Below are 26,051 nucleotides of genomic sequence, written 5' to 3'. Positions count from 1 at the left end.
TTGATGCAGAAAAAGCATTTGACAAAATCCAACACCCTTTCTTGATAAAAACTCTCAGCAAAGTGGGAATAGAAGTATCATACCTCAACATAATAAAAGCCATATATGATAAACCCACAGCCAACATCATACTCAATGGGCAAAAACTAAAACCATTTCCCCTAAGAACAGGAACAAGACAGGGATGCCCACTCTCACCACTCCTGTTCGACATAGTACTGGAAGTATTAGCCATTGCAATTATACAAGAAGAAGAAATAAAAGGCATCCAAATTGGAAAAGAAGAAGTAAAGCTGTCCTTATTTGCAGATGACATGATATTGTACATAAAAACCCCAAAAGACTCCATCAAAAAACTATTAGACTTAATAAATGAATTCAGCAATGTAGCAGGATACAAAATTAACACCAAGAAATCTATGGCATTTCTATACACCAATAGTGAACTTACAGAAAGAGAGACTAAAAAAGCAATCCCATTTACCATCGCACCAAAAAATTAAGATACCTAGGAATAAACTTAACTAAGGAGGTAAAAGACATATACTCAGAAAAATACAGGACACTGAAAAAAGAGATAGAGGAAGATGTAAACACATAAAAGAACATACCATGTTCATGGATTGGTAGAATCAACATCATTAAAATGTCCATACTACCCAAAGCAATCTATAGGTTCAATGCACTGCCCATTAAAATACCAACAGCATATTTCACAGACCTAGAAAGAACTCTCCAAAAATTCATCTGGAATAAAAAAAAGAACCTGAATAACCACAGCAATCCTGAGAAAGAAGAACAAAGTAGGTGGGATCTCAATACCAGATTTCAAGCTGTATTACAAGGCCACTGTTCTCAAAACAGCCTGGTACTGGCACAAGAACAGACATATAGACCAATGGAATAGAATAGAGAACCCAGATATCGACCCAAACCACTATGCTCAGTTAATATTTGACAAAGGAGGCATGAACATACAATGGAGTCAAGACAGTCTCTTCAATAAATGGTGTTGGGAAAATTGGACAGATACATGCAAAAAAATGAAACTAGACCACCAACTTACGCCATACACAAAAATAAACTCAAAATGGATAAAGGACTTAAACATAAGACGGGAAACCATAAAAATACTAGAGGAATCCACAGCAGAGAAATCTCAGACATATGCCGAAGCAATTTTTTCACCAATACCGCTCCTAGGGCAATGGAAACTAAAGAGAAAATAAACAAATGGGACTACATCAAAATAAAAAGCTTTTGCACAGCAAAAGAAACCATCAACAAAACAATAAGAAAGCCCACTGTATGGGAGAACATGTTTGCAAATATTATCACTGATAAAGGTTTAATCTCCAACATCTACAGGGAACTTATACAACTTAATAAAAGGAAGATAAATGATCCAATAAAAAAATGGGCAACGAACCTAAATAGAATCTTTTCTAAAGAAGACAGAAGGAAGGCCAAGAGACACATGAAAACATGCTGAAAGTCACTAATTATCTGAGAGATGCAAATCAAAATGACAATGCGGTACCATCTCACACCTGTCAGAATAGCAATCATCAACAAATCAACAAACAACAAGTGCTGGCAAGGATGCGGAGAAAAAGGAACCCTCGTGCACTGCTGGTGGGAATGCAGACTGTTGCAGCAACTGTAGAGAACAGTATGGAGTTTCCTCAAAAATTTAAAAATGGAACTCACATTTGACCCAGTAATCCCACTTATAGGAATATATCCCAAGAAACTAGAAACACTGATCAGAAAGGATATATGCACCCCTATGTTCATAGCAGCACAATTCACCATAGCTAAGATTTGGAAACAGCCTAAATGACCATCAGCAGATGAGTGGATTAGAAAACTATGATACATCTACACAATGGAATACTACGCTGCTATAAAAAAGAAGGAATTCTTACCATTTACAGCAGCATGGATGGACCTGGAGAGCATTATGTTAAGTGAGATAAACCAGGCAATGAAAGAAAAATATCACATGATTGCACTCATTTGTGGATAATAAAGAAAAGCAGTAAAGCACAGAACAGACTGTCAAATTATAACGAAAATGCTGGGGAGTGTTGGGGATGCAGGGAAAGAGATCAACCAAGGGACTTGTATGCATGCATATAAGCATAACCAATGGACACAAGACACTGGGGGGGAGGGATGAGGGCATGCAACAATGGGTAGGGGAGGCTGGGGTAAGGTCAATGGGGGGGAGAGATATATGTACTACTATATGTAATACTTTAAACAATAAAAAATGCCCCCAAAAAATAAAATAAAAGACTGTTTTCCTGGGTGGGAAAAGAAAAGAAAACAAGACCTACATATATACTGTCTATAAGAGACCTACCTCAGAATGAAAAACTGAAAGTAAGTGGGTAGAAAAAGATATTTCATGCAAATGGAAATGGAAAAAAAAAAGCTGGGGTAGCAATACCTATATCAGAAAAAATAGACTTTAAAACAAAGACTATAAGAGAGAAAGAATGATATCACATAATAAAAGGACCAATGCAAGAAGAGGATTATAACCCTTGTAAATATTTATGTACCCAACACAGAAGCACCTAAATATATAAGGCAAATCTTGATGGACATAAAGGAGAGAGTAACAGTAATAGAGTCATAGAAGTATATTTTAACACCCCGTTGACATCAATGAATAAATCTTTCAGGCAGAAAATCAACAAAAAAAAAAAAAAACAGCAGTCTTAAAGGACACACTAGACCAAATAAATTCAATTGATCTTTTCAGAGTATTTCACCCCAAAGCTACAGAATATACATTGTTTCCAAGTGCACCTAGAACATTTTCTAGAATAGACCACATGTTAGGACACAAAACAAGTCTCAATAAATTTAAGAAGATTAAAATCATGTAAAGCATTTTCTCCTACCACAATGATATAAAACTAGAAGTCAATTACAAGAAAAAAACTGAAAAACACAAACACATGGAGGCTAAATAACATGTTACTAAACAATGAATGGGTTAACATACATTTCTTTTTCAAAAGAAATAAAAAGGTATTTTGAGACAAATGGAAATGAAAAAGCAATAACCCAAAATCTGTGGAACCCAGCAACAGCAGTCCTAAGAGGGAAATTCATAGCATGACAGGCCAACCTCAAGAAATAAGAAAATTTACACCTATGGGAATGATATAACTTTATACCTAAAAGAACTAGAAAAGCAACAACAAACAAAGCCCAAAGTAAATATAAGAAAGAAAATAGTAAAGATAAGAATGGAAATAAATTAAATAGAATCTAAAAAAATTATAAAAGAGCAATGAAAACAGAGCTGGTTCTTTGAAAAGATAAACTAGATTAATAAACATTTAACCAGATTCATCAAGAAAAAAAAAGAGAGGTCCCAAATAGATAAAATCATATATGAAAGAGAAGAAGTAAAGCAAACACCACATAAATACAAAGGATTATAAGAAAATATTACAAATAATTATATGCCAACAAATTGGACAATCTGGAAGAAATGGATAAACTCCTAGAAACATACAATTTTCCAAAACTGAATCCAGAGTAAACAGAAAATCTAAACAGACCAATTACAACTAACAAAATCGAAGCAGTACTTTAAAAAGCTCCCAACAAACAAAAGCCTTATGGTACATATATACAATGAAATACTACCCAGTCATCAGAAAAGACATTTACAACAGCATGGATGGATCTTGAGAGTATCATTCTCTCACTCATATGTGGAATCCAATGAACAAAATGAACTGGTGAACAAAATAGATCCAAAAACATGGAAGCATAGAACAGACTGTGGAATATCAGGTGGAAGGGGGGGAGGTGAGCAGGTGGAAAGAGATCAACCAAAGAACTTGTATACATATATGAATAACCTATGGACACAGCCAATAAGGTGGTCAAGGCCCGGGGTGGGGGTTGGGGGCGGGCTAAAAGAGGTCACTGCAGGGGTGGAAGAAGGGGACATATGCAATCCTTTCAACAATGAAGATATTTTTAAAAGATGTAAAATACATGTAGAATTAAAATAAGTGACAACAGCAGCATATGGGTTGGGAAGTTGGCAAATGCATTATCCAGGATTTTTTTAAAAGTATATAATTGTCCATGATTTGTATTATTTATCCAATAATAATATAAAATTTTATGATGGTGAAATGCTTATACATGTGCCAATGAAATGTGAAAGGAAAATCACATCAGATATGAAAACCTGACAGGGAAATGCTGATGTGCCTAGAGGAAAACGCGGAGGGATCATCACAAGGCTTTTTGGTTTTGGTTTCGGTTTTTAATACATTTTTATTGATTTCAGAAAGGAAGGGAGAGGAAGAGAGAGATGGAAACATCAATGATGAAAAAGAATCATTGATTGGTGGCCTCCCGCAGGCCCCCTACTGGGGATCAAGTCCGAAAGCGGGGCATGTGCCCTCGACTGGAATCGAACCCTGGACCTTTCAGTCTGCTAGCTGATGCTCTATCCACTGAGCCAAACCAGCTAGGGCAAGGCTTTTTGTTTTTTAATGCACCTCTTAAAAAGATGTTTATATAAAAAGTTTTTATACTCTTTAAAATAAAACATGTATATGGGTATATTATAAATGTTTTAAATAGATTTAAATTTTTTAAATTGTATTTAGCTTCATTTAAATTAATGTTTTCTAAATGCTTAGGTATTCACAATATGTTGTTTCTTACAAATGCTCACATACACAATATGTACCATCTATTAAGAATACAGCAAAAACTATTTTTGACTTAAGATTTCTGGCTGAAGAATAAACTCACATGTCAATAACACTCATTAAATACCATAACGACGACCAGAAATATTAAAGAATAACCTTAAAATTAAAGATTAACCTGAAAGCAAAAACTGTGAGGAAGACGAAAATAGAAAGACAACTTTACATACGAACTCACCTCTTTCAAATGTTCCAAATCTGCTTCTCTTTCACCTGTTCCCTCTGAAGAAATCAGACAAGGAGGAAGACTGGGACTGAAGGCCATGAGGTCTGTTTTGGGCGGCCCCTCTCCAGAGCACACCCTCTGCTGCCTCCGCTGTGAGTACAACAAGCTCCCCACTGCGCTGGAGCACACCAGCACCGGCTTCCCCCGCCCGCACCCGCCCACGGTGGGAGGGGTCGAGCACCGCAGAGCCAGGTACAGGATCAGCGTGAGCACCAACAGGCTGGACACCGCGCAGATGGCGATGATCAGGTACACGTTCACATCCAACAGCGCCAACTTTGGGTCCGTGGCCCCCGCTGACATTCGCGACGAGGCCTTAGGCGCCTGGCCGCTGTCCACCAGCGACAGCAGCACGGTGGCTGTGGCCACCAGCGCCGGCTCGCCATGGTCCTTCACCAGCACCAGGAGGCGCTGGCGCGGTGCGTCCGCCTCGTCCAGGGCGCGCGTCGTGCTCATCTCGCCCGTGTACAGCCCCACGCGGAACGGGCTGCGCGCACCACCCGCCGCCGGCAGCAGCTCATAGGACAGCCACGCGTTGTAGCCCGAGTCCGCGTCCACCGCGCGCACCTTCGCCACCACGTGGCCCGCGCCCACCGACCGCGACACCGACTCGCTCGCCGCGCTGCCCCCAGCGCCCGCCCCAGGCGGCAGCAGCGCAGGCGCGTTGTCGTTCTCGTCCAGCACGAACACCTGCAGCGTCACGTTGCTGCCCAGAGGAGGCACGCCCGCGTCGCGCGCGCTCACCTGGAACTGCAGCAGCTCCAGCTCCTCGTGGTCCAGAGGCTGCAGCGCGTACACCTGGCCGCTCTCCGCGTGCACCGACACGTAGCTCGACAGCGCGCGCTCGCCCACCCGCCGCTCCACCAGCGAGTAGGACACCAGCGCGTTCTCCTGCGCGTCCAGGTCCCGCGCGGACACCGTGAAGATGTGGCAGCCGGGCGGGTTGTTCTCCTTCACGAACACCGTGTACTCGGGCTGCGCGAATGTTGGCGCGTTGTCGTTCACGTCGGCCACCTCCACGGACACGCTGGCTGTGGACGACAGGGAAGGCGAGCCCCCGTCCCTCGCGGTGACCACTACAACATAGCCCGACACGCTCTCACGGTCCAGGGCGCTGTCCAGCACCAGCGAATAGTAATTCTTGAAGGTGGACACCAGCTTAAAGGGGACATGCGGTGTCAGGGTGCAGGTCACCTGTCCGTTAGTGCCAGAGTCACGGTCGGACACGCTGACCAAGGCAATGACGGTGCCCACCTGAGCATCCTCTGGCACCGGGAGTGACAGAGAAGTGATAGTAACTTCTGGAGCGTTATCATTTATGTCTAGTATTTCCACCAAAATGGTACAATGACCCGCCATGGGAATATTCCCCTGGTCAACGGCCTCAACCGATATTTCATAAAATTTCTCTTCTTCAAAATCCAGTTTACCTTTTGTCCTAATTTCCCCACTGTTGGGATTTATGATAAATGCATTCGATACTGCAGGCGACACAGGCCTTCTAAATGAGTAGATTATATCTCCATTTATACCATCATCCGGATCTGTGGCATTTAGCTTGAACACTAATGTTCCATTAAATGCGTTCTCTAAAACTTTCACCTTGTAAATGAATTTGTCAAATTCTGGGGCGTTGTCGTTCACATCCAGAACTGTGATCAGCAGCTGAACTGTGCCGGTCAGCTCGGGTTTACCTCCATCAGTGGCTGTCAATAATAACCTATGTTCCTGAATTTCCTCTCTGTCCAGTGATTTCCTCAACACAAGGGATAACGAAGACGTTTGTTCACGGTTATGTTTTGTGTCCAAAGCGAAATAATCGCTGGGATCAATTCGGTAGGTCAAAGCGGAGTTTGCTCCAACATCTGCATCGGAAGCGCCATCTAGTGGAAAGCGAGATTCCGGAGGTCTAAATTCTGCAATGATTATTCTTTTCTTATTTTCAGGAAACACGGGCGGATTGTCGTTAATGTCCTTCACCTCCACCTCCACGTGGAACACCTGCAGCGGCCTCTCCACGATCACCTCCAGGTGGATGCTGCACTCCAGGCTCCGCCCGCACAGCTCCTCGCGGTCGATCCGAGAATTCACAAACAAAATGCCATTCTGCAGATTTACCTCCAGGAGGTCCCCGCGGCCCTTGGACGCCACCCGGAACAGGCGCGGCACCAGCTCCGCCAGCTCCAGCCCCAGGTCCTGCGCGATGCGGCCCACGAAGGTGCCGTGCTTGGCCTCCTCGGGGACCGAGTAGTGGACCTGGCCGCTTCCTGTCTTCCAGGATGCGAGGAGCAAAAGCGAGAACAGCAAACGCCGGGTTCCTGGGCCTCCTCGCCGGGAAAGCAGCATGGTACAAAAGGCTTCAGAAGTATCTGAAGTACATAGAATACCTTACCTCACACTGACTCTCAAGGTCCAGTTTTACGGCCTTCTATCGTGGGAGAATTCGCTAGAGGTTTTCCACTATGTGCCAAATTACCTGCAGGAGGAAGTAGCGGAGGCGCGCTCTTAGAGGAAACGCTCTCAGTGAAGAGCGACACCATGCGCATGAATGTGTAAGTGTAAAATGATTCTGTCTTCGTTTTTTCCATTTCGGTAGGGTGTTTTGTTTTTTGTTTTTGTTTTGACGTTTTGTGACTTTTTCACTGCAGATAGGTAACTGTTTTTCTTTCCAAAAGCAGTAAATCACTGTATTCTGCTCAGCATTGGTGGTTCATTGAAAAATGGTTGATGAGTTCCTTTTTTCGTAAGTATATTTTTGCATGTGTAAAAACTTCCATGCAGAATTTTAAGAGGGGGAATATTGTACATTGACTTTTGAAAATCAGCCTCTACTTCTGTAAAGCTTTGTAGGTTTTGGTTAGAATGTCCTTTTCCTGTAATATGTTTTGAGATCTACTCAACACTACAGCCATGGACTCCAAATGGAAATATAACCAATCCCATAATAAAATGTATGTACATGGAACATAATCATAAGTAATAAACCGGATTTTAAATAAATACATCATGTTTATAAATTATCCCAAATATGACTGTGAAATGTGGCTAAAATATTTTTATTTTAAGTGAGTGTCCAGTGTGTGTAGGAGTTTACATGTGAATGTGTATGTGTGCATAAACACAACATTTTAAGCCACTTAGATATAACACTGCTTTAAAGTTCTGGATTCTCTTTGTATAAAACATGCCAATAACTAGCATGCCAAGAACTATGTATATGGCGGAATATAAATTACTTATCAATAGGTTAAACTTCCCTTCCCCATCTTACACCATCACTGGGGAAAGTCTTAGTACCATTTAAATTTACTGATTTTCCAAGCAACAACAGGTTGACACGGATGTTAACAAAAGGAAGAGAGGAAGAGAATATTACTTTAACCTATTGCTATAACTATCATTACCAGGCCCCAAGTTCCGAGTCAAATAGTGCTATGAAAGATATGGAATAGCTCCAATAATTCTCTTGCCTGTTCTATGCAAACTGCAGGAAATAATAGTTGAGAGCATTTCTGTATTTTTGTTCCACTCTGAAAATCTGAGTAATGTATTTGGTATTCTCTTATCTTCATCTTTATCTTCCTCTCCTGCTCCATGACTTTTATTAACATAGCTTTATTGTTTTAAGATTTTTTTTTATTGAGTTTTAGAGAGAGAGGAAAAGAGAGGGAGAAACATCAATCGGTTGTCACCTGGATGCCCCCTACCGGGGATCGACCCAGCAACCAGGGCATGTGCCATGACTAGGAATTGAACCAGCAAGCTTTTGGTTGCATGAGATTATGCCCAATCAACTGAGCCACACTGGCCAGGGCAACATAGCTTTTCTCTTACAGTGAGAATAACCCCTTGATTCTTTCTAATTGTTCTTGTTTATCAGGCCCTAACTTGTCTCACTTACCTTTCTACCTAATCTAGACTGCATAGTCAATCATTTAAAACATACCCTTCCAGACACTCAGCTACTTATACTATTACACCTCTAATATTTTCTTTTTTTATTTCATTCGTTTACTTTATCCTTTAGATAATAATGAATGAAACAGTAAAACTACATGTAGAATTAAAAAACACATTATTAAGCCCAATGTCCATTCCTAATATTTCCTTTTCTGTATATTTTTAACATACCAATAAAATGATTTGTTAATATCAGCTACATTAAATTAATAGCAATATAATTTCGAGTCCGTGTTTTTTGTTTGTATAAGATAAATACAAATTATTTAATCAACTCTAATATTTTCTTTAGCTTCCAGCACACAGCCTAACCACCCATTTTCTCCATTCCTCCTACCGAGCTTCTCAGTATAAAATAGTCATTTAATTATGAGACTCATTCTCTATAGGTTTACTCTCACTTTTATTTCAATTGGGCCCTCAGATGAATGCATAATTAACTGCTCCCAGATGCCTACAAAGATTCCTCCGTATTCTTTTCCCTCTTGTCTCAAATTCTCAACCTCATTCCCACCAACTGGTTCTCAGATGATTTACCCAAAGTAATAAGTCATCAATATGAACTCAATGTCTCTCTTCTTATATCAACATTTTCTTTATAGACTCTATTTTCATTCCCTACTAAGAAATGACAGACCAACCCTACATTCTTAGAATTATTCTTTATTCTATTATCCTTCATATTTTTCACCTTTATCTTCATTCTGTTTCTGACTGTCTCATCCTCAGTATCTTTTTCTTTACTTGCTCCTTCCCCTCACACCACAAAAACACTCAAATGTCTTTAACTAATTGGGGGGGGAACCTGTTCTCTTTTTTTCTCCTCTTTATCTCTGACTTCTAACATTTACTTGACATATTGCACTTTGAGTTTTATTTTCGTTGTCAACTGCCTAATTGTGATCTTAAGCCTACTATAGTAGTGATGGCCCTTAAAAAGATAAGCCCACATCTTAATCCCTGGAACCTGTGAATATTACTTTATATATTTTAAAAATGTGATTAAGTTAAGGATCTTGAGAGGAGACACTTAACCTAGATTATACAGATGGACCCTAAAGTGCAGCTAGATGTATCTTTATTTTAAAAAACATGTAGAGGAGGAGAAGAGGAGGGACTGTGACCACAGAGGCAGAGACTAGAGTGGTGTGGCCACAAACCAAGCAACTCTGACATTCATCAGAAGCTGTGAGAGACAACAGATTCTCCCTTTGAGCTCCAGAGTGGGTACAGCTCTGCCAGCACTTTGATTTTGAATCTCTGGCCCCCAAAACCATGGGAAAATAAGTTGTTGTCGTCTTAAGCCACCCAGGTTTTGATCATTTGCTACAGCAGCCCCACGAACTTACCTTCCCACCTAAATTCTTTACTTGGATATATTGCTTTTCATTTTTCCATCTCTCTTTGGTGATTTTATTCTTGTGTGGGTGTATTTTCCCCTAAGGGAATGACTCACAAATCTATATCTATAATCTCCCCTTGAGTTCCAGATCCGTATTTCCAATCACAATGGTATTCTCCTAGAAACTCAAGAGTACTACTTTCTTAAATGTTCCTCCCCAGTCCCTAGCTTCACAAACACACGCAAACTGTTTTTCCAACTTAATTCTGCACCTTGGTTAAGGCAATCTGATCCTCCCAGGTGATGAAACTTAAAAAAGCTAGTGTCATATACTTTTGTATTTCTCTTATCATTGTAGTCAATCAGTCATTATCTAGCCGCTTCTACTTTGCCAATATTTCCTTTCACGTGTTTTTTCTCAATCCATTTTGACTGTCTAATTTAAGTCTTCATTACTTGATACATAAAGTATTATAAAAGATTCTTTACTAGCTTTCCTTCCTTCAGAATCTCCCCTGCTCCAATCCTTCAAGTACACATTCACTAGAGCAAACTCTACTCATTTATCCATACTTATCTCTCCGTCTGTAACACTTTCCTGTTAAAATATTACCTATCCTTCAGGTACTCTTCAATAAAACATTACCTAATCTCTGGAGCGCACCCCAACTTCTACAATAGAGAGAATCACCCAAGCAGTTTCCTTCAATGCCATAGATTTATTACAAAAGTATTGGTTGAATATATGCTGTAGTCTATTGCCTAAACTAAGATTTGTGAAAGAATAGCAGGAAAAGGCAGGAAAGTTTGATGCCTCCACTACTAGGCTGAGGGATTTAAAGCTTTATACTCTCTGGTCAAAGAGAAACCTGGATATTTTTGTGGAAGAAAGTTACAATATGTAAAGTGCACTTAAAACATTCATTTGATAATAGCCTCAGAGCAGTAATATGCCATAACGGGTTTGAGCCACTTCTTTTGTTTGTTGGTTGGTTGGTTTTTTGTTGTTGTTAATTCTCATCCAAGGATATTTTTCCATTAATTTTTAGAGAGAGTGGAAGGGAAGGGGAGAGACACAGAGAGAGAAACATCGATGTGAGAGAGACACATTGATTGGTTGCCTCCCACACTCGGCCAAACAGGGCCAGGGATTAAGCCTGCAACCAAGGTACATGCCGTTGACCGGAATCGAACCCAGAACCCTTCAGTCTGTGGGCCGACACTCTATCCACTGAGCCAAAGTGGCTAGGTTGAGCCACTTCTAACTCTCTATATGGTTTAATCTTTAGGTTTCTCCTCGGTAAAATGACAATGATAAATATTCTACCTGTACCACTGGGTTGATTTCATAATTAGATGAGATTATGCAATTAAATAATTAGCAAAAGTTCTGGAAAATATTAGGGGATCAATAAGCGTTCTTATATTTTATGGAATTAAAATGTCATTAAGTATAAGATACACTGTTATGTATGTGCTACCAAAAAATAAAAATAGCTAGGTAAATTATTATAAACCATCAATTACAAAATGCATCCTTATTTGGGTGGTTATTATAATATTTTAAATATGAAATTACTTTTATATATATATATATATATGTATACACACACAGGATGTCCCAAAAAATGTATACGTGCTTTGAATAATTATAAAGACAGTGTTTATTAAAATGCATTTCACTTTCAAAATGTAATAGAATCTGCAAACAATCATGTATAAATTTTTTGGGATACTATATAATAGTGTGTGTGTGTGTGTGTGTGTGTTTTGTTAATCCTCACCTGAGGATATTTTTCCATTGATTTTAGATAGAGTGTAAGGGAGGGAGGGACAGAGTGGGGAGGAGAGAGAGAGAGAGAGAGAGAGAGAACCGATGTGAGGGACATGTTAATTGGTTGCCTCCCTCACATGCCCAGATCAGGGCCAGATCAAACCTGCAACCCAGGTACAAGCCCTTGACCAAGAATCAAACTCCAGACCCTTCCCTGAACAGGCCAATGCTCTGACCATTGAGCACACCAGCCAGGGTGACTTTATTATATTTTATATAATAAAAGGGTAATATGCAAATTGACCCTAATGGCAGAATGACCGCTGGACCAGTCACTATGAGGTGCACTGACCCCCTCTTGGTCCCTTTCCCCGGGCAGCAGGCTCCTATCGCCTGATGGCCATCCGGTCCCTTCCCCCCACTGATCACCCGATGACAAACGGGAACCCAGGGTGGCTGCCGGCAGCTGGGGAAGATGGCCCTGATCGAAGGCCAGGCCTACCTGCGCAGGGCCTCTAGTATTTTGTATAAATAAAAATAGTATGATAGCCAAAAAAGAAAAAAGAAAGCACTTTGTTTGAACAATAACAAAAAAAGTCATCTTAGAATTAATAACATATAATTATTATTTATATACTACCTAAAATAGGAGTGTACTGAAATTAGAATAGTCATCAAGGAGACTGTTTTCTAAGCCTATGCACATAAAAAACCAGTAAAGGAATCCAGTTAATGATATGTAGAAACTCTTTATTAATCTTGTAAATTTTCTGTAATCATGAAATTAAGCCCAAATTAAAAATTAATGTTAAGGCCCTAACCAGTTTGGCTCAATAGATAAGAGCGTCGGCCCACAGACCAAAGGGTTTTGGGTTTGATTCTGGTCAAGGGCATGTACCTCGGTTGAAGGCTCAATCTCTGGCCCTGGTCGGGGCACGTGCGAGAGGCAACCAATCCATGTGGCTCTCTCACATGCATGTTTCTCTGTGTCTCTCCCCCTCCCTTCCATTCTCTGTAAAAATCAATGGAAAAATATCCTCAGGTGAGGATTAAAACAACAACAAAAATTGAACGTAAGAGTTATCAAACACCTAGACAGTTTTACTGTAGTGTGCTAAATTTTCAAGGCTAATCATTCATAGATAATTTAAAAATGATAGAACTAGAATTTCTTAGAACTAGAAATTTTTAACGTGTGGTGATCAATGGTCTCCCATTTATTTATATGCCTCATTCGTCAATACATGAAAAAATGGGCAAACACATGAAAGGTCAAAGGACTAAGAAGGATCATACCACATAAGAGGAGATACAAAGGATAATGGGGGGTGGGGGAAGGAAAAGAGGATGTATTTACACCCTACCAAAAAGTTCTTAAAAGAAAAACATATATCAATGACTTACTTCACTGGAAGAATTTAAATAATCCTCTGACCGCGGAAGGCTGGGACTAAAGGCCGTGAGGTCCGTCTTGGGCGGCCCCTCCCCAGAGCAACCCTCTGCCGCCACTGTTGTGAGACCGGCTCTGCACGGGCTTCCCCGGCCCACACGCACCCTCTGTGGGCGGCGCCGAGCACCGCAGAGCCGTGTACAGAATCAGCGTGAGCACCAACAGGCTGATCACCGCACAGATGGCGATGTCAGGTACACGTTCACATCCAACAGCGCCACCCCTGGGCTCGCGACCCCCGCCGACATACTCGAGAAGGCCTTCTGGGTCTGGCCATTGTCCACCAGTGACAGCAGCACGGTGGCGGTGGCCATAAGCGCCGGCTCGCCATGGGCCTTCACCAGCACCAGCAGGCTGCCTTGTCCGCCTTGTCCAGGGCGCGCGTCGTGCTGATCTCGCCTTCTGGAGGTAAATCTGCAGAATCCCCACTGCGGAACGGGCTGCGACTACTATCTACCGCCCGCAGCAGCTCATAAGACAGTCACGCGTTGTAGCCCGCGTCCACTGCGCACACCTTCGCCACCACGTGGCCCGCGCCCACCGACCGCGACACCGACTCGCTCACCGCGCTGCCCCCAGCGCCCGCCCCAGGCGGCAGCAGCGCAGGCGCGTTGTCGTTCTCGTCCAGCACGAACACCTGCAGCGTCACGTTGCTGCCCAGAGGAGGCACGCCCGCGTCGCGCGCGCTCACCTGGAACTGCAGCAGCTCCAGCTCCTCGTGGTCCAGAGGCTGCAGCGCGTACACCTGGCCGCTCTCCGCGTGCACCGACACGTAGCTCGACAGCGCGCGCTCGCCCACCCGCCGCTCCACCAGCGAGTAGGACACCAGCGCGTTCTCCTGCGCGTCCAGGTCCCGCGCGGACACCGTGAAGATGTGGCAGCCGGGCGGGTTGTTCTCCTTCACGAACACCGTGTGCTCGGGCTGCGGGAACGTTGGCGCGTTGTCGTTCACGTCAGCCACCTCCACGGACACGCTGGCTGTGGCTGACAGGGAAGGCGAGCCCCCGTCCCTCGCGGTGACCACTACAGCATAGCCCGACACGCTCTCGCGGTCCAGGGCGCTGTCCAGCACCAGCGAATAGTAATTCTTGAAGGTAGACAACAGGTTGAAGGGAACGTGGCGTGTAGGTGAGCAGGTCACCTGTCCGTTGGTGCTAGAGTCTGGGTCAGACACGCTGATCAAGGCGATGACGGTGCCCACCTCCGGAACCTGGAGTGACCGCGAAGTGAACATTACCTTGGGCGTATTGTCATTCATGTCTACAACTTCTACCAGGACCGTGCAGTGACCTGCCACTGAAGGAATCCCTTTACCAACGGCATTAACATAAATTTCATATTCTCTTCAAAATCCAATTTCCCAAAAATTCTGATTTCTCCTGTTTCTGGATTTCTTGATAACATACATTTCGCACTCGCTGGCAAAATCATTCAGATTCCACAGGAAATTTCTCTATTCAGTCCTTCGTCTGGATCAGAAGCGTTCCGCGGGACACGATCACTTCCAGGTGGATGCTGCACTCCCGCTCCGCCCGCACAGCTCCTCGCGGTCGATCCGAGAATTCACAAACAAAATGCCATTCTGCAGATTTACCTCCAGAAGGTCCCCGCGGACGCCACCCGGAACAGGCGCGGCACCAGCTCCGCCAGCTCCAGCCCCAGGTCCTGCGCGATGCGGCCCACGAAGGTGCCGTGCTTGGCCTCTGTCTGCTCCCCGCCTTCCAGGCTGCAAGGAGCAGAAGTGAAAGCCGCAGAGGCAGGGCTCCTGGGCCCCCTGGCCAGGTAAACACCATTGTAGATAAGGAGACCTCAATGTTAGGAATGACAGTGTTAAGGGAATACTCCTCAGGAACCTTTATGAGCAGTCTCCCTTTGCTGTAAGTAGAGTTAGTCAATTTTCCCCAGAATTCCGGTTGATAATGGAGTCGATCCTATTCTGTGAATGGTTGGAATCTGGACTCAAAGTTTTTCCTTTTCACCTTTTGAGCGTACAGCGACATCATGTGACTATGTGTGTACAAGAAAGATCCTGAGGTTCTTTTTTGTTTAACCACTTCCCAGGTTAATTTCAGTTGTTTGGACTTTGGGATATTTTCATGGATCATTTGTAAATACTTTTTAAAAATATATGATATTAGAGACAATGCACAAATACTTTCATCACTGTGCAGTTTTTTAAATATTCTAAGTACTCATTTTTAAAACATTTTGAAGTCTATCATACAGTAATCATTGACATAGGTAAGTCAGAAGCTACTGTTTAGCTATCATGAAGAATAAAATAAAGAATAATAAACTGTTGTCTTTAAAAATATTATAAATTAATGTATTCACATGTAAAAAAAAGAATAATATACATCACTCCTGCCACTATATTGCTTATAATTCACACTTGCAATGACTTTTATCCTACAGAAATACTTCACTGTAGGAGTTCAGGAAAAAGTAAAGAATTCCCTCACTTAATAAAGGATAAAACTTATTTCAATCATTCATTCATATAAATTATTTTATTCATAAACCTGGTGAATATTAGAATTCATCATAAATATGGAAGGTGTCATTGTTTTTGGTTCCTTGATGCTCAAAAGTGATTACTTTTTATACAATTGTCCTCATTCCCATAACATGTTAAGTTACCAATTGGGTACAGATTCTAGAAAGTTTTACTCTAGCAGGTATAAAAGTTTTTGTGTAAAATGTTAAGTCAATTCCTCAAAATTTCCCAATATTCTAAAGTGGTAGTGGAGCTCTCATGAGATGTTTTGGAAACTAAGCTCATTGACTAAAATCAAAAGAATATAAACTTCATAAAAACCTTTTGGTTTCCTTCTAAATTTTTCCCTTCCGGGCACTTACTAGTTACCAAGACTATGCCTCTCTTCAAAAAATTTGGTGACTATGATGAAAGGGAAAAATACATAATTTTACTTATTAATTCAAGACCAGGTTTAAGGAAAAATAAAACTGATAATATCCCACAGCTAGGTGTGAACAAGTAAATATAGACTTTATAAGCTCACTAAAATTCAAGTCAAAAATCTTAAACCAATATTTGTCTCCATTCCTTCCATCTATATATATAAAAGCCTAAGCCACTGAATGACTGGTCGACTGGTCACTGTGATGTGCACTGACCACCAGGGGAAAGACACTCAATGCTGGAGCTGCCCCCTGGTGGTCAGTGCGCTCCCACAGCCAACCTCCCATGGCTGGCCTGCGAGAGACTGGGTGAGACAGCCCTGTTTAGCCCCGATTGCCGGCCAGGCCAAGGGACCCCACCCGTGCACAAATTCATGCACCGGGCCTCTAGTATATAATAATCATAAAAGGAACTGAAATATGAAATCCACAAAACCAGAAATAATAACCAAGATTAGTTTTACAAGTACAACTTAAGTCAACTATAAAACTATCTCTTAATTAATCAAAACACTAATTAACTTTGAATTTGATGCTTCAAACGATTAAATTTCCTAATATCACCCACAAGCTTCTTTTTCTTAATATATTTTATTGATTTTTTTACAGAGAGGAAGGGAGAGAGATAGAGAGTTAGAAACATCAATGAGGAAGAAACATCAATCAGCTGCCTCCTGCACACCCCCTACTGGGGATGTGCCCACAACCAAGGTAAATGCCCTTGACCAGAATCAAACCTGGGACCCTTCAGTCTGCAGGTCGACGCTCTATCCACTGAGCCAAACCGGTTAGGGTCCAAGCTTCTTTATTTCCTATCTCCCATTCTCAAAAATACTCAATGTACCATAAATGCTAAGAAACTTTACTGAAAAAGTGGTGTGTTATGTAGTTTTCACACACTGTTAGACATAATTAAATTATTAAACAGATAGAAACATCTAAATTTAGTTTATTACCTAAACAATTGAACTAGAAAATAGGTTGGAATGATAATTTTACAACTGAAAATATAATCCTGAAATAGAATAAGTATAAAATGAATACATTTGTAGAAATATAGTTCAAATAATTAGAAATTATAAAAAATGTGCATTGATTATTTATGTGCTGTAAATACGATTTGTACAATTTTAAACTACTTAAAATATTTCAATATATTTGTTCATTAAATTTAAATGACCTTAGTCTTTCCAAAAACTTCATTTGGAGATGAGTAATAGTGTATGCCCTATCTAACATGCAGATTTATTATATTTATAGTTTCATAAAAGATATGATGTTTTAATCACTTTTGAGTCTGAAATCTCTTATATTTTAATCTGGTTGCCTACTTTAAAATAAAGAATTTTTTAGCCCATTAATACTGAGGTTCAAAGGTTCATGACCAGAGATCCAAGAATGGGTTTCAGCATGGGTTCTGCAATATTATGCCAAATGGTATGCTGTGTAATTTTAAGGGGAGAATGGCCACATGTGACTTTTGTTGGATTCCCAAAGAGGTCAATGATTACATCACCCTACATTTAGCTAAGAACCAGTGAATTAGAAAAATGACCTATCGGTAAATGATCTTTGCTAGAATCTTCAGGTGTGATACTGAATGGAAAGATAATTTCAAAAACATTCGAAATAAAGTATTATAAAAGATAGAAAATTTAAAAGGTGAGATGGATGAAACTGATCATTGTCAACAGGCTTCATGTTATTAGTTAACTTTTTCCTTCCTAGATAAATCTTTAAAAAAAAAAAAACACCAGAAAATTGCCAACTAGCATGTTTTGCAGATATTATAAGCCTATATACATGCCTTTAGCAAATTTGAATGACTTGATTGCATAATATAAATAACCTTATTTGCCTAGTTTACTTTGAAAGCATAAATCTAGTTCTGGTTGAGTATATAATAAATAAAATCGACCAATGTTCTCCTCTCTCTCTCGCTCTCTCTCTCATACACTTTCCTCTCTGTAAAACTCAATTAAAACATTTTTAAGTCACCTTGATTTTTTAATTGTATCATGGCATTTCACTGACAAACATTGTTCTTTAAAAATTATTCAAAATACACAATATTCATTAAATTGTCAATGAAACAAACTGGATTTTTTAAAGGTTAACTTAGCCCTAGCTGTTTTGGATCAGTGGATAGAGCTTCAGCCTGCAGACTGAGGGTCCTGGGTTCAATTCAGGTCAAGGGCACATGCCCAGTGGGGGGTGGGGGTATGCAGGAGGCAACCAATCAATGATTCTTTCTCATCATGTTTCTATCTCTCCCTCTGCCTTCCTCTCTGAAATCAATAAAAGTGTTTTAAAAAATAAATTAAATTAAAAATTTAACTTCGGCCCTAGTCAGCTTGGCACAGTAGATAGAGTGTAAGCCTGAGGACTGAAGGGTCGCGGGTTTGATTCTGGTCAAAGCATATGCCTGGGTTTCGGACTCATCCCCAGTGTGGGGCGTGCAGGAGGCAGCCAATCAATGATTCTCTCTCATCTCTGATGTTTCTATCTCTCCCTCTCCCTTCCTCTCTGAAGTCAATAAGAATATTATAAAAAATAAAAATTTAACTTAGACTTCAAAATAGAGAGAACCTATAGCACTCACCTGCTCAAGATGATTTGACTCTGTCTCCTGCCTTTCCCCTCCGTCTCCTTTATCCGGACCCGGAGGAAGACTGGGACTGAAGGCCATGAGGTCTGTCTTGGGCAGCCCCTCCCCAGAGCACACCCTCTGTCGCCTCTGCAGTGAGTAAGACCAGCTCCCCACCGCGCTGGAGCACATCAGCACGGGCTTCCCCCGCCCACATGCGCCCTCATTGGGCGGCGCCGAGCACCGCAGTGCGACGTACAGCATCAGCGTGAGCACCAACAGGCTGGACACCGCGCAGATGGCGATGATCAGGTACACGTTCACATCCAACAGCGCCACCTCTGGGCCCGTGACGCCCGCCGACATACGTGAGGAGGCCTTAGGCGCCTGGCCGCTGTCCACCAGCGACAGCAACACGGTGGCGGTGGCCACCAGCGCCGGCTCACCATGGTCCTTCACCAGCACCAGGAGGCGCTGGCGCGGTGCGTCCGCCTCGTCCAGGGCGCGCGTCGTGCTGATCTCGCCCGTGTACAGCCCCACGCGGAACGGGCTGCGCGCACCACCCGCCGCCGGCAGCAGCTCATAGGACAGCCACGCGTTGTAGCCCGAGTCCGCGTCCACCGCGCGCACCTTCGCCACCACGTGGCCCGCGCCCACCGACCGCGACACCAGCTCGCTCACCGCGCTGCCCCCAGCGCCCGCCCCAGGCGGCAGCAGCGCAGGCGCGTTGTCGTTCTCGTCCAGCACGAACACCTGCAGCGTCACGTTGCTGCCCAGAGGAGGCACGCCCGCGTCGCGCGCGCTCACCTGGAACTGCAGCAGCTCCAGCTCCTCGTGGTCCAGAGGCTGCAGCGCGTACACCTTGCCGCTCTCCGCGTGCACCGACACGTAGCTCGACAGCGCGCGCTCGCCCACCCGCCGCTCCACCAGCGAGTAGGACACCAGCGCGTTCTCCTGCGCGTCCACGTCCCGCGCGGACACCGTGAAGATGTGGCAGCCGGGCGGGTTGTTCTCCTTCACGAACACCGTGTACTCGGGCTGCGCGAACGTTGGCGCGTTGTCGTTCACGTCGGCCACCTCCACGGACAGGCTGGCTGTGGCTGACAGGGAAGGCGAGCCCCCGTCCCGTGCTGTCACCACCAACTCGTAGTGTGACACCTTCTCGCGGTCCAGGGCGCTGTCCAGCACTAGTGAGTAGTAATTCTTGAAGGTGGACATGATCTTGAAGGGAACTTTGGGCGTTAGAGAACAGATCACCTGTCCGTTCACACCAGAATCGCGGTCGGATACACTAATTAACGCAATGACGGTACTAGGCTGAGTGGCCTCTGGTACTGGGAGAGACAGGGAAGTCACGGTGATTTCAGGCGCATTATCATTGGCATCTAAGATTTCTACCCAGACTGTACAGTGACCAGCCATTGGAGGATTTCCTTTATCTGTGGCCTGTACTTCAATTTCATAAAATTTGTTTTTTTCATAATCTAAAGTTCCATTGACCCTCACCTCTCCACTATTTTTCCCTATTGTGAATAAGGGTTTTCCATTGGGCTTAACGGACAACAAGGAGTATGTTACCTCCCCATTGACTCCTTCATCTAGATCTGTAGCGTTCAATTTTATCACAAACGTTTCTTTAGCTGCGTTTTCCATTAATCTCACCTTGTATTCTGGTTGCTCAAATTCTGGATCATTGTCGTTAATATCCAAGATGCAGATGAAAAGCTGAACCGTGCCAGTTAGCTCCGGCTTTCCCTGATCTGCAGCCGTCAGAAGCAAACTAATTTCCGGAGTTTTCTCCCTATCCAGAGACTTCTTTAATGTAAGTGATAGTCTATTAGTCTGCTTACTATTTCTTGGTAATTCTAAAGAAAAATATTCATTTTGACTTAGTCTGTAAGTCAATAGAGCATTCTCTCCTATATCCGCATCAGAGGCGCCCTCTAGAGGAAAATGAGAGTCAGGTGGCTTAGATTCCGAAATCAGCAGCTTTTGTTCTCTGAGAGAGAACACCGGCGGGTTGTCGTTAATGTCCTTCACCTCCACCTCCACGTGGAACACCTGCAGCGGCCTCTCCACCACCACCTCCAGGTGGATGCTGCACTCCAGGCTCCGCCCGCACAGCTCCTCGCGGTCGATCCGAGAATTCACAAACAAAATGCCATTCTGCAGATTTACCTCCAGGAGGTCCCCATGGCCTTTGGACGCCACACGGAACAGGCGCGGCACCAGCTCCCCCAGCTCCAGCCCCAGGTCCTGCGCGATGCGGCCCACGAAGGTGCCGTGCTTGGCCTCCTCCGGGACGGAGTAGTGGACCTGGCCGCTCCCAGCCTCCCAGAGCGCGAAGAGCAGAAGCGACAGCAGCAGTTGCTGAGTGTCCAACCCCCCTCTTTGAACCGCAAACATTGCATACGACATTAACTTGCAAAATAAGATTCTTTACACTTACAGTACCAGAGACTCCAGTTTCGGGTTTAAAATCTCGCTGAGTTTTTTAGAAGCTTCGTAGGATCCGTTAACAGTAGCGACCGGCATGATGGAGTCGTTTTATATGGGGAGTTCCTGGATAGTCAGACCAACCCTTGAATGAACCATTTTCACCAAGTAAAGAGCGACACCTTGTGCCTGAAATTGTGAGTATTGTGCACCCAATATCACAGAATTTTACTTAAAGAGAAAAAAATAATTTCTCATGTTACCTGATATTTTAACCCCAATGTATTATTTTCAAAGTACTTATTTATGGAATATTCAGATTTTAAGTCATATTAAAATTGATGGTAGGTGGGAAATGGCATTTTATTACTGACCAACATCAAATTTAAATTCTTGTTCCTATGTTTGATTTAAAGTTATAAAATTATTCTTTTACTCATCTACATATATACAGAGAGATCAATTCTAAGAATAACTTTATAAAACTATGGTTAAACACTTCCTGTGGATATTGTTCCTCATACAAATATTATCAAATTTGAATTGTTTTACTCCTAGTCTCCCTTGTTACTTTGGCTGCTAGGAAACTCAAAGACAAAAATTAAAGTTTTAATAAAAACTATTTATTCTTAAATCCTTCATATTGTGTTCCCACCTATGTGCACTTGCCTTCTACTCATATTTTCCTTAGTTCTGATACATTTAATTGTGATCTTCTATATGTTTTATTTTATTTTATTGACAGTATTACATTTAATTGTGAACTTATTGTAAACACCTTTATAACTATTGGAGAACAATAAGAAAAACAAAAATATATTTTCAAATTTGGCAGTTTAAAACATAGAATTCACAAAGGAGGTATTTATTGATGCAAATTAAATTTGTATTTCATGTAAATTTTATATGATCATATAAGTTGCAATGCTCACAGTATAATATGAGGTATCAAAATGAAAATAGTGACACAATCAGTATCAATGATATGACAGAAGTCATCTTTTCAACGATGAATTTCATTATCATTCAATAAAATAAATAAAAACCACCATGAAAATATCTATAAGATATTGGTATTTCTAAGTTATCTATATTGGTTTTTGTATATCTAGTTAAGATATATTCATGAAAATAGCTGTTAAAAGAATTTTGGGTTTAAGATCATAATTTTATCCAAAACAAAATAAATGACATCTAAATTGTATATCCTTTATGTGCCTAAAAGTACACTAAAAAATAAACAAACTAACCAAATGGCAAATAACTTCTGCAATGGATGCAGAAGTGGTGAAAGTGATTCAGAATATATACACTGTAGCTTAAGTATTTTGTTGTATAGTTTTGATGGTTCATCTTCAATCTAAAAATATTGCAATGACATATGAAGAAATCACTAGCATATTCATTATGTGTTAATATTTTTCTTTTCCTTGAATATACACACATGTGTATAAACACAGGGTGAGGCAAAAGTAGGTTTATAGTTTGTGTAAAAATAATACAATAATTAATAAATAATAATACAAGAATAAACTCTTGTGTTTTGCATACTTAACAACTGTAAACCTACTTTTGCCCCACCCTGTATTCTGAAATTTGCAATTTCAGATCTTGTTCCACTTTTTTCAACTTTATTCTTTTTCTGGTATTATCATTCTGCTAGAACTCTTATAAAGTAAAAGCAAAGTATTTCTTTAAAAACTAATAAAGCAAATTCTCTGTCTTTTATGACACTGAATTATGTTATACATCTGTAAAAGAGTCATATGGGCCTCTAATCAAAATATAACATTATACTAGATAACAGTAGATTTAACATGATATTTGAAGCCTGTCAGATTTATTTTGGAGAAAAAGGAAACAACAGATATTCAACCACTTCATTATGGAAATTGGGATTGAGAAGTGACATGCAGTGTAGAGTCTTCAAAAATAGATAGAGATATGGAGAAAGTTTACCCAAGGGTGATGATGATATTACATGTCTGAATTAAAATGAGAATCTAAGAATTAGTAGCAGATGCACCAAGTTGGAATTTTCCTAGAATATAAGTATGGACAGATATCATTCTATGATGTGACAAAGAGACTCCTCATTTATAATTTCTCAAAGGAGCTCTCAAGCCTATATTTTCTCTTTGTTTCCCAAATGAAGGTACAAATTCAGACTCTCTTAGTATCTGCCTCCCTGATGTTTTCTTCATTTAATTTTACTGTTAGTCCTCAACCTTCCTTGGTGTGAAATCTAAAACACAAGATACTCAAAAGTCTAGGGCAGTGATGGCGAACCTATGACACGCGTGTCACCACTGACACGCGTAGCCATTTCTGATGACACGCGGCCGCATGCCGAGGATGAAACATTTGCGACTAGAGTCTTGGAGTTAGTTTTTTCCTCAAAGTGACACACTACCCGAGTTATGCTCAGTTTTTTGGCGAAGTTTGACACACCAAGCTCAAAAGGTTGCCCATCACTGGTCTAGGGCATGACTTTGTAAAAGAATTTATATAAATTAAGTAATCTCATAAAAGATTTCTTGTGCTTGAAAAAAAATGTGGTATTTCCAGTAATGTGGTATTTTGTGAGTATATGAAGTGAAACTTCACAAACACCAAATCATAAAAGAATTTTATATACTGTATGAACCAATGACTCATCTTTTGCATTTTGACTGTGATATTTCAGTTATCACTATCTCAACTAGACCCTTTAGAAGAGATTATGCTACTGTTGAATTTACCTTTGGGGACTGGCCCAAGATCTGGTAATAGGCTAATGCCAAGAAGTCACATCAATATAATTGATAAACTGATTTTGTAAAATCATTGAAAAGACTGAGGAACTTTGTGCCTGACCCTTACTAAACTAATCTGATTAGTCTTAAATTCCAACTGGATGCCCTGCTAGTTGTGTATTAGAGTGCATGGTTTAACGTTCTACTAGTCCTTATCATCCACTAATCATTATATTTTATAATAAGTCTAGTACTATTACTTATTAAAAACATAGAGAAATAAATCTTGAAGTCATTCTTAGAAATCCAGGAGGTTCTTGAAAATCGATAGAAGTACTATTCAAAATTGTATTAACAAAATTATAGGATACACTCAGTGATGTTCATTCTGCCCTACCATGGCTTATTCAAGTATATAGTTATTTGATCACAGATTATTTGTTTAGTTGGCACAAATCTCTCAGACAACAATAAGACTGAAGAAGATTGAAATCTGAAAGACTTTAATACATTCAAAGATTTCCACAGGCAATGTATACCATTAAAGCTATATTGAAGTATTAAAGCTGTATTGAATTTTGGAAACATTTACTGAATCCTTGTTTACGTTCTGGATCCCAGAAATAATTATATCACTACTTATATTTGTCCAAAACATTATCCTTATTCACAGCGTTAAAAGGACAAGGTCATTTTCAGTTGTGTCATTTGGCTTTGGTGTTCTGCAAGATCTTCTGATTTTTCTCATATATTAAATGATTCTTATTCATATTACTTCCAAGCAACTAACCCATAGTCTTCATAAGACAATTCTTCATTATTTACCAATTGAATAATGTAAATACCTATTTTAATGTAGTATTAATTAACACAAATGATAATAATGATCATGAACTCTTCTAAGAAAAAATCATTTAACATAAGAATCTTAATTCCTATGGTATTGTACAAAATTAATCATGAAGATAATTTTGAAGGGTTTTTTTTCTAAGCAAAACAGAGGAGGATTCACCTGTATACAGCTGTGCTGTTTTTCCTAGCCAGAACTATGCCTAATCAAAGAAAAGATTTACTGCAGAAAGATCTACAGTGAATAAAAGAATAGGTCTGGAATCTAAAAAATATGCATTTGAATATCATCTTTATCATGTACTAGCTGGATGGCAGTGGACAAGATCGATATCTCACCACTTCTTATATCATCTTTAAAATTCAGATAGTCACATGTAATTTATATGCTGTTATAAGAAATAAATGAAATTATGCATTTTAAGCCCTTCATACATCATGTCTAACAAATGAAATAGCTCACATTGTGGTGGTTTATTAATATAGTTAGTGTCCAATGTTTGCTCTTATTCCACTCTATAGCTAAGGATAAAGACAGTTCCAGCACAGTAACTAGGGCATGGTTTTTCCTTTTCTGAAATCATCCTCCTTTTTAGGCAGAAAATGACCACTAATGTCTTCTCAGCATTTCTAATAACTTCACCCTATCTAACATGGTCTCCTCCCATATGTAAATGAGCATATACAATTTATTTCTCCAACAATCCAATTAAAGTGTTTTTAATTTGTATTCAGGAGTCAAAAACAAACAACAAAAAAACCTTCCACATTATTTGATTCACAACCTTACAGCTCGAAATAAAAGTTCTCTGTGATCTTTTTGAAGAAAATTCCCATGAATATAGCTTTGTAACCAAAAGTGTTTGCATCAAATGTATCTAAAGTATACAATGTTAAATTCTGAAATGCCATCAACAACACCATTGTCGAGTACTAGTGCCAAGTGGACCTGTCAAGTAGAAGTTCCACAATTGTTATGCTTAAGTTATTTAATGACATGTTATTTTGAG

At 40.9% G+C, this 26,051-nt stretch overlaps 3 protein-coding genes and 1 pseudogene across 3 annotated transcripts in view; all 4 read right to left on the bottom strand.

The window, feature by feature from the left end:
- LOC103285795 (protocadherin alpha-C2) overlaps positions 1 to 26,051 on the bottom strand; it is a 132,635-nt gene that overhangs the window by 77,407 nt on the left and 29,177 nt on the right. The window lies entirely within an intron of this gene.
- On the bottom strand, positions 4,867 to 7,373 carry LOC103289765 (protocadherin alpha-13-like). Its single transcript, XM_054718293.1, has one exon. The coding sequence runs from the start codon at positions 7,330 to 7,332 to the stop codon at positions 4,867 to 4,869; it is 2,466 nt and encodes an 821-aa protein (XP_054574268.1). The 5' UTR covers positions 7,333 to 7,373.
- LOC129149537 (protocadherin alpha-12-like) lies at positions 13,455 to 15,305 on the bottom strand (annotated as a pseudogene).
- Positions 19,001 to 21,427, bottom strand: LOC129149536 (protocadherin alpha-11-like). Its single transcript, XM_054718292.1, has one exon. It carries the CDS (start codon positions 21,425 to 21,427, stop codon positions 19,001 to 19,003), a length of 2,427 nt encoding a protein of 808 aa, XP_054574267.1.

The sequence above is a fragment of the Eptesicus fuscus genome, chromosome 6, assembly GCF_027574615.1.
Source record: "Eptesicus fuscus isolate TK198812 chromosome 6, DD_ASM_mEF_20220401, whole genome shotgun sequence".
Taxonomy (NCBI): Eukaryota; Metazoa; Chordata; class Mammalia; order Chiroptera; family Vespertilionidae; genus Eptesicus; species Eptesicus fuscus.
Note: the sequence above shows the minus strand (reverse complement) of the source record. Positions and strands in the feature narration are given on the sequence as shown.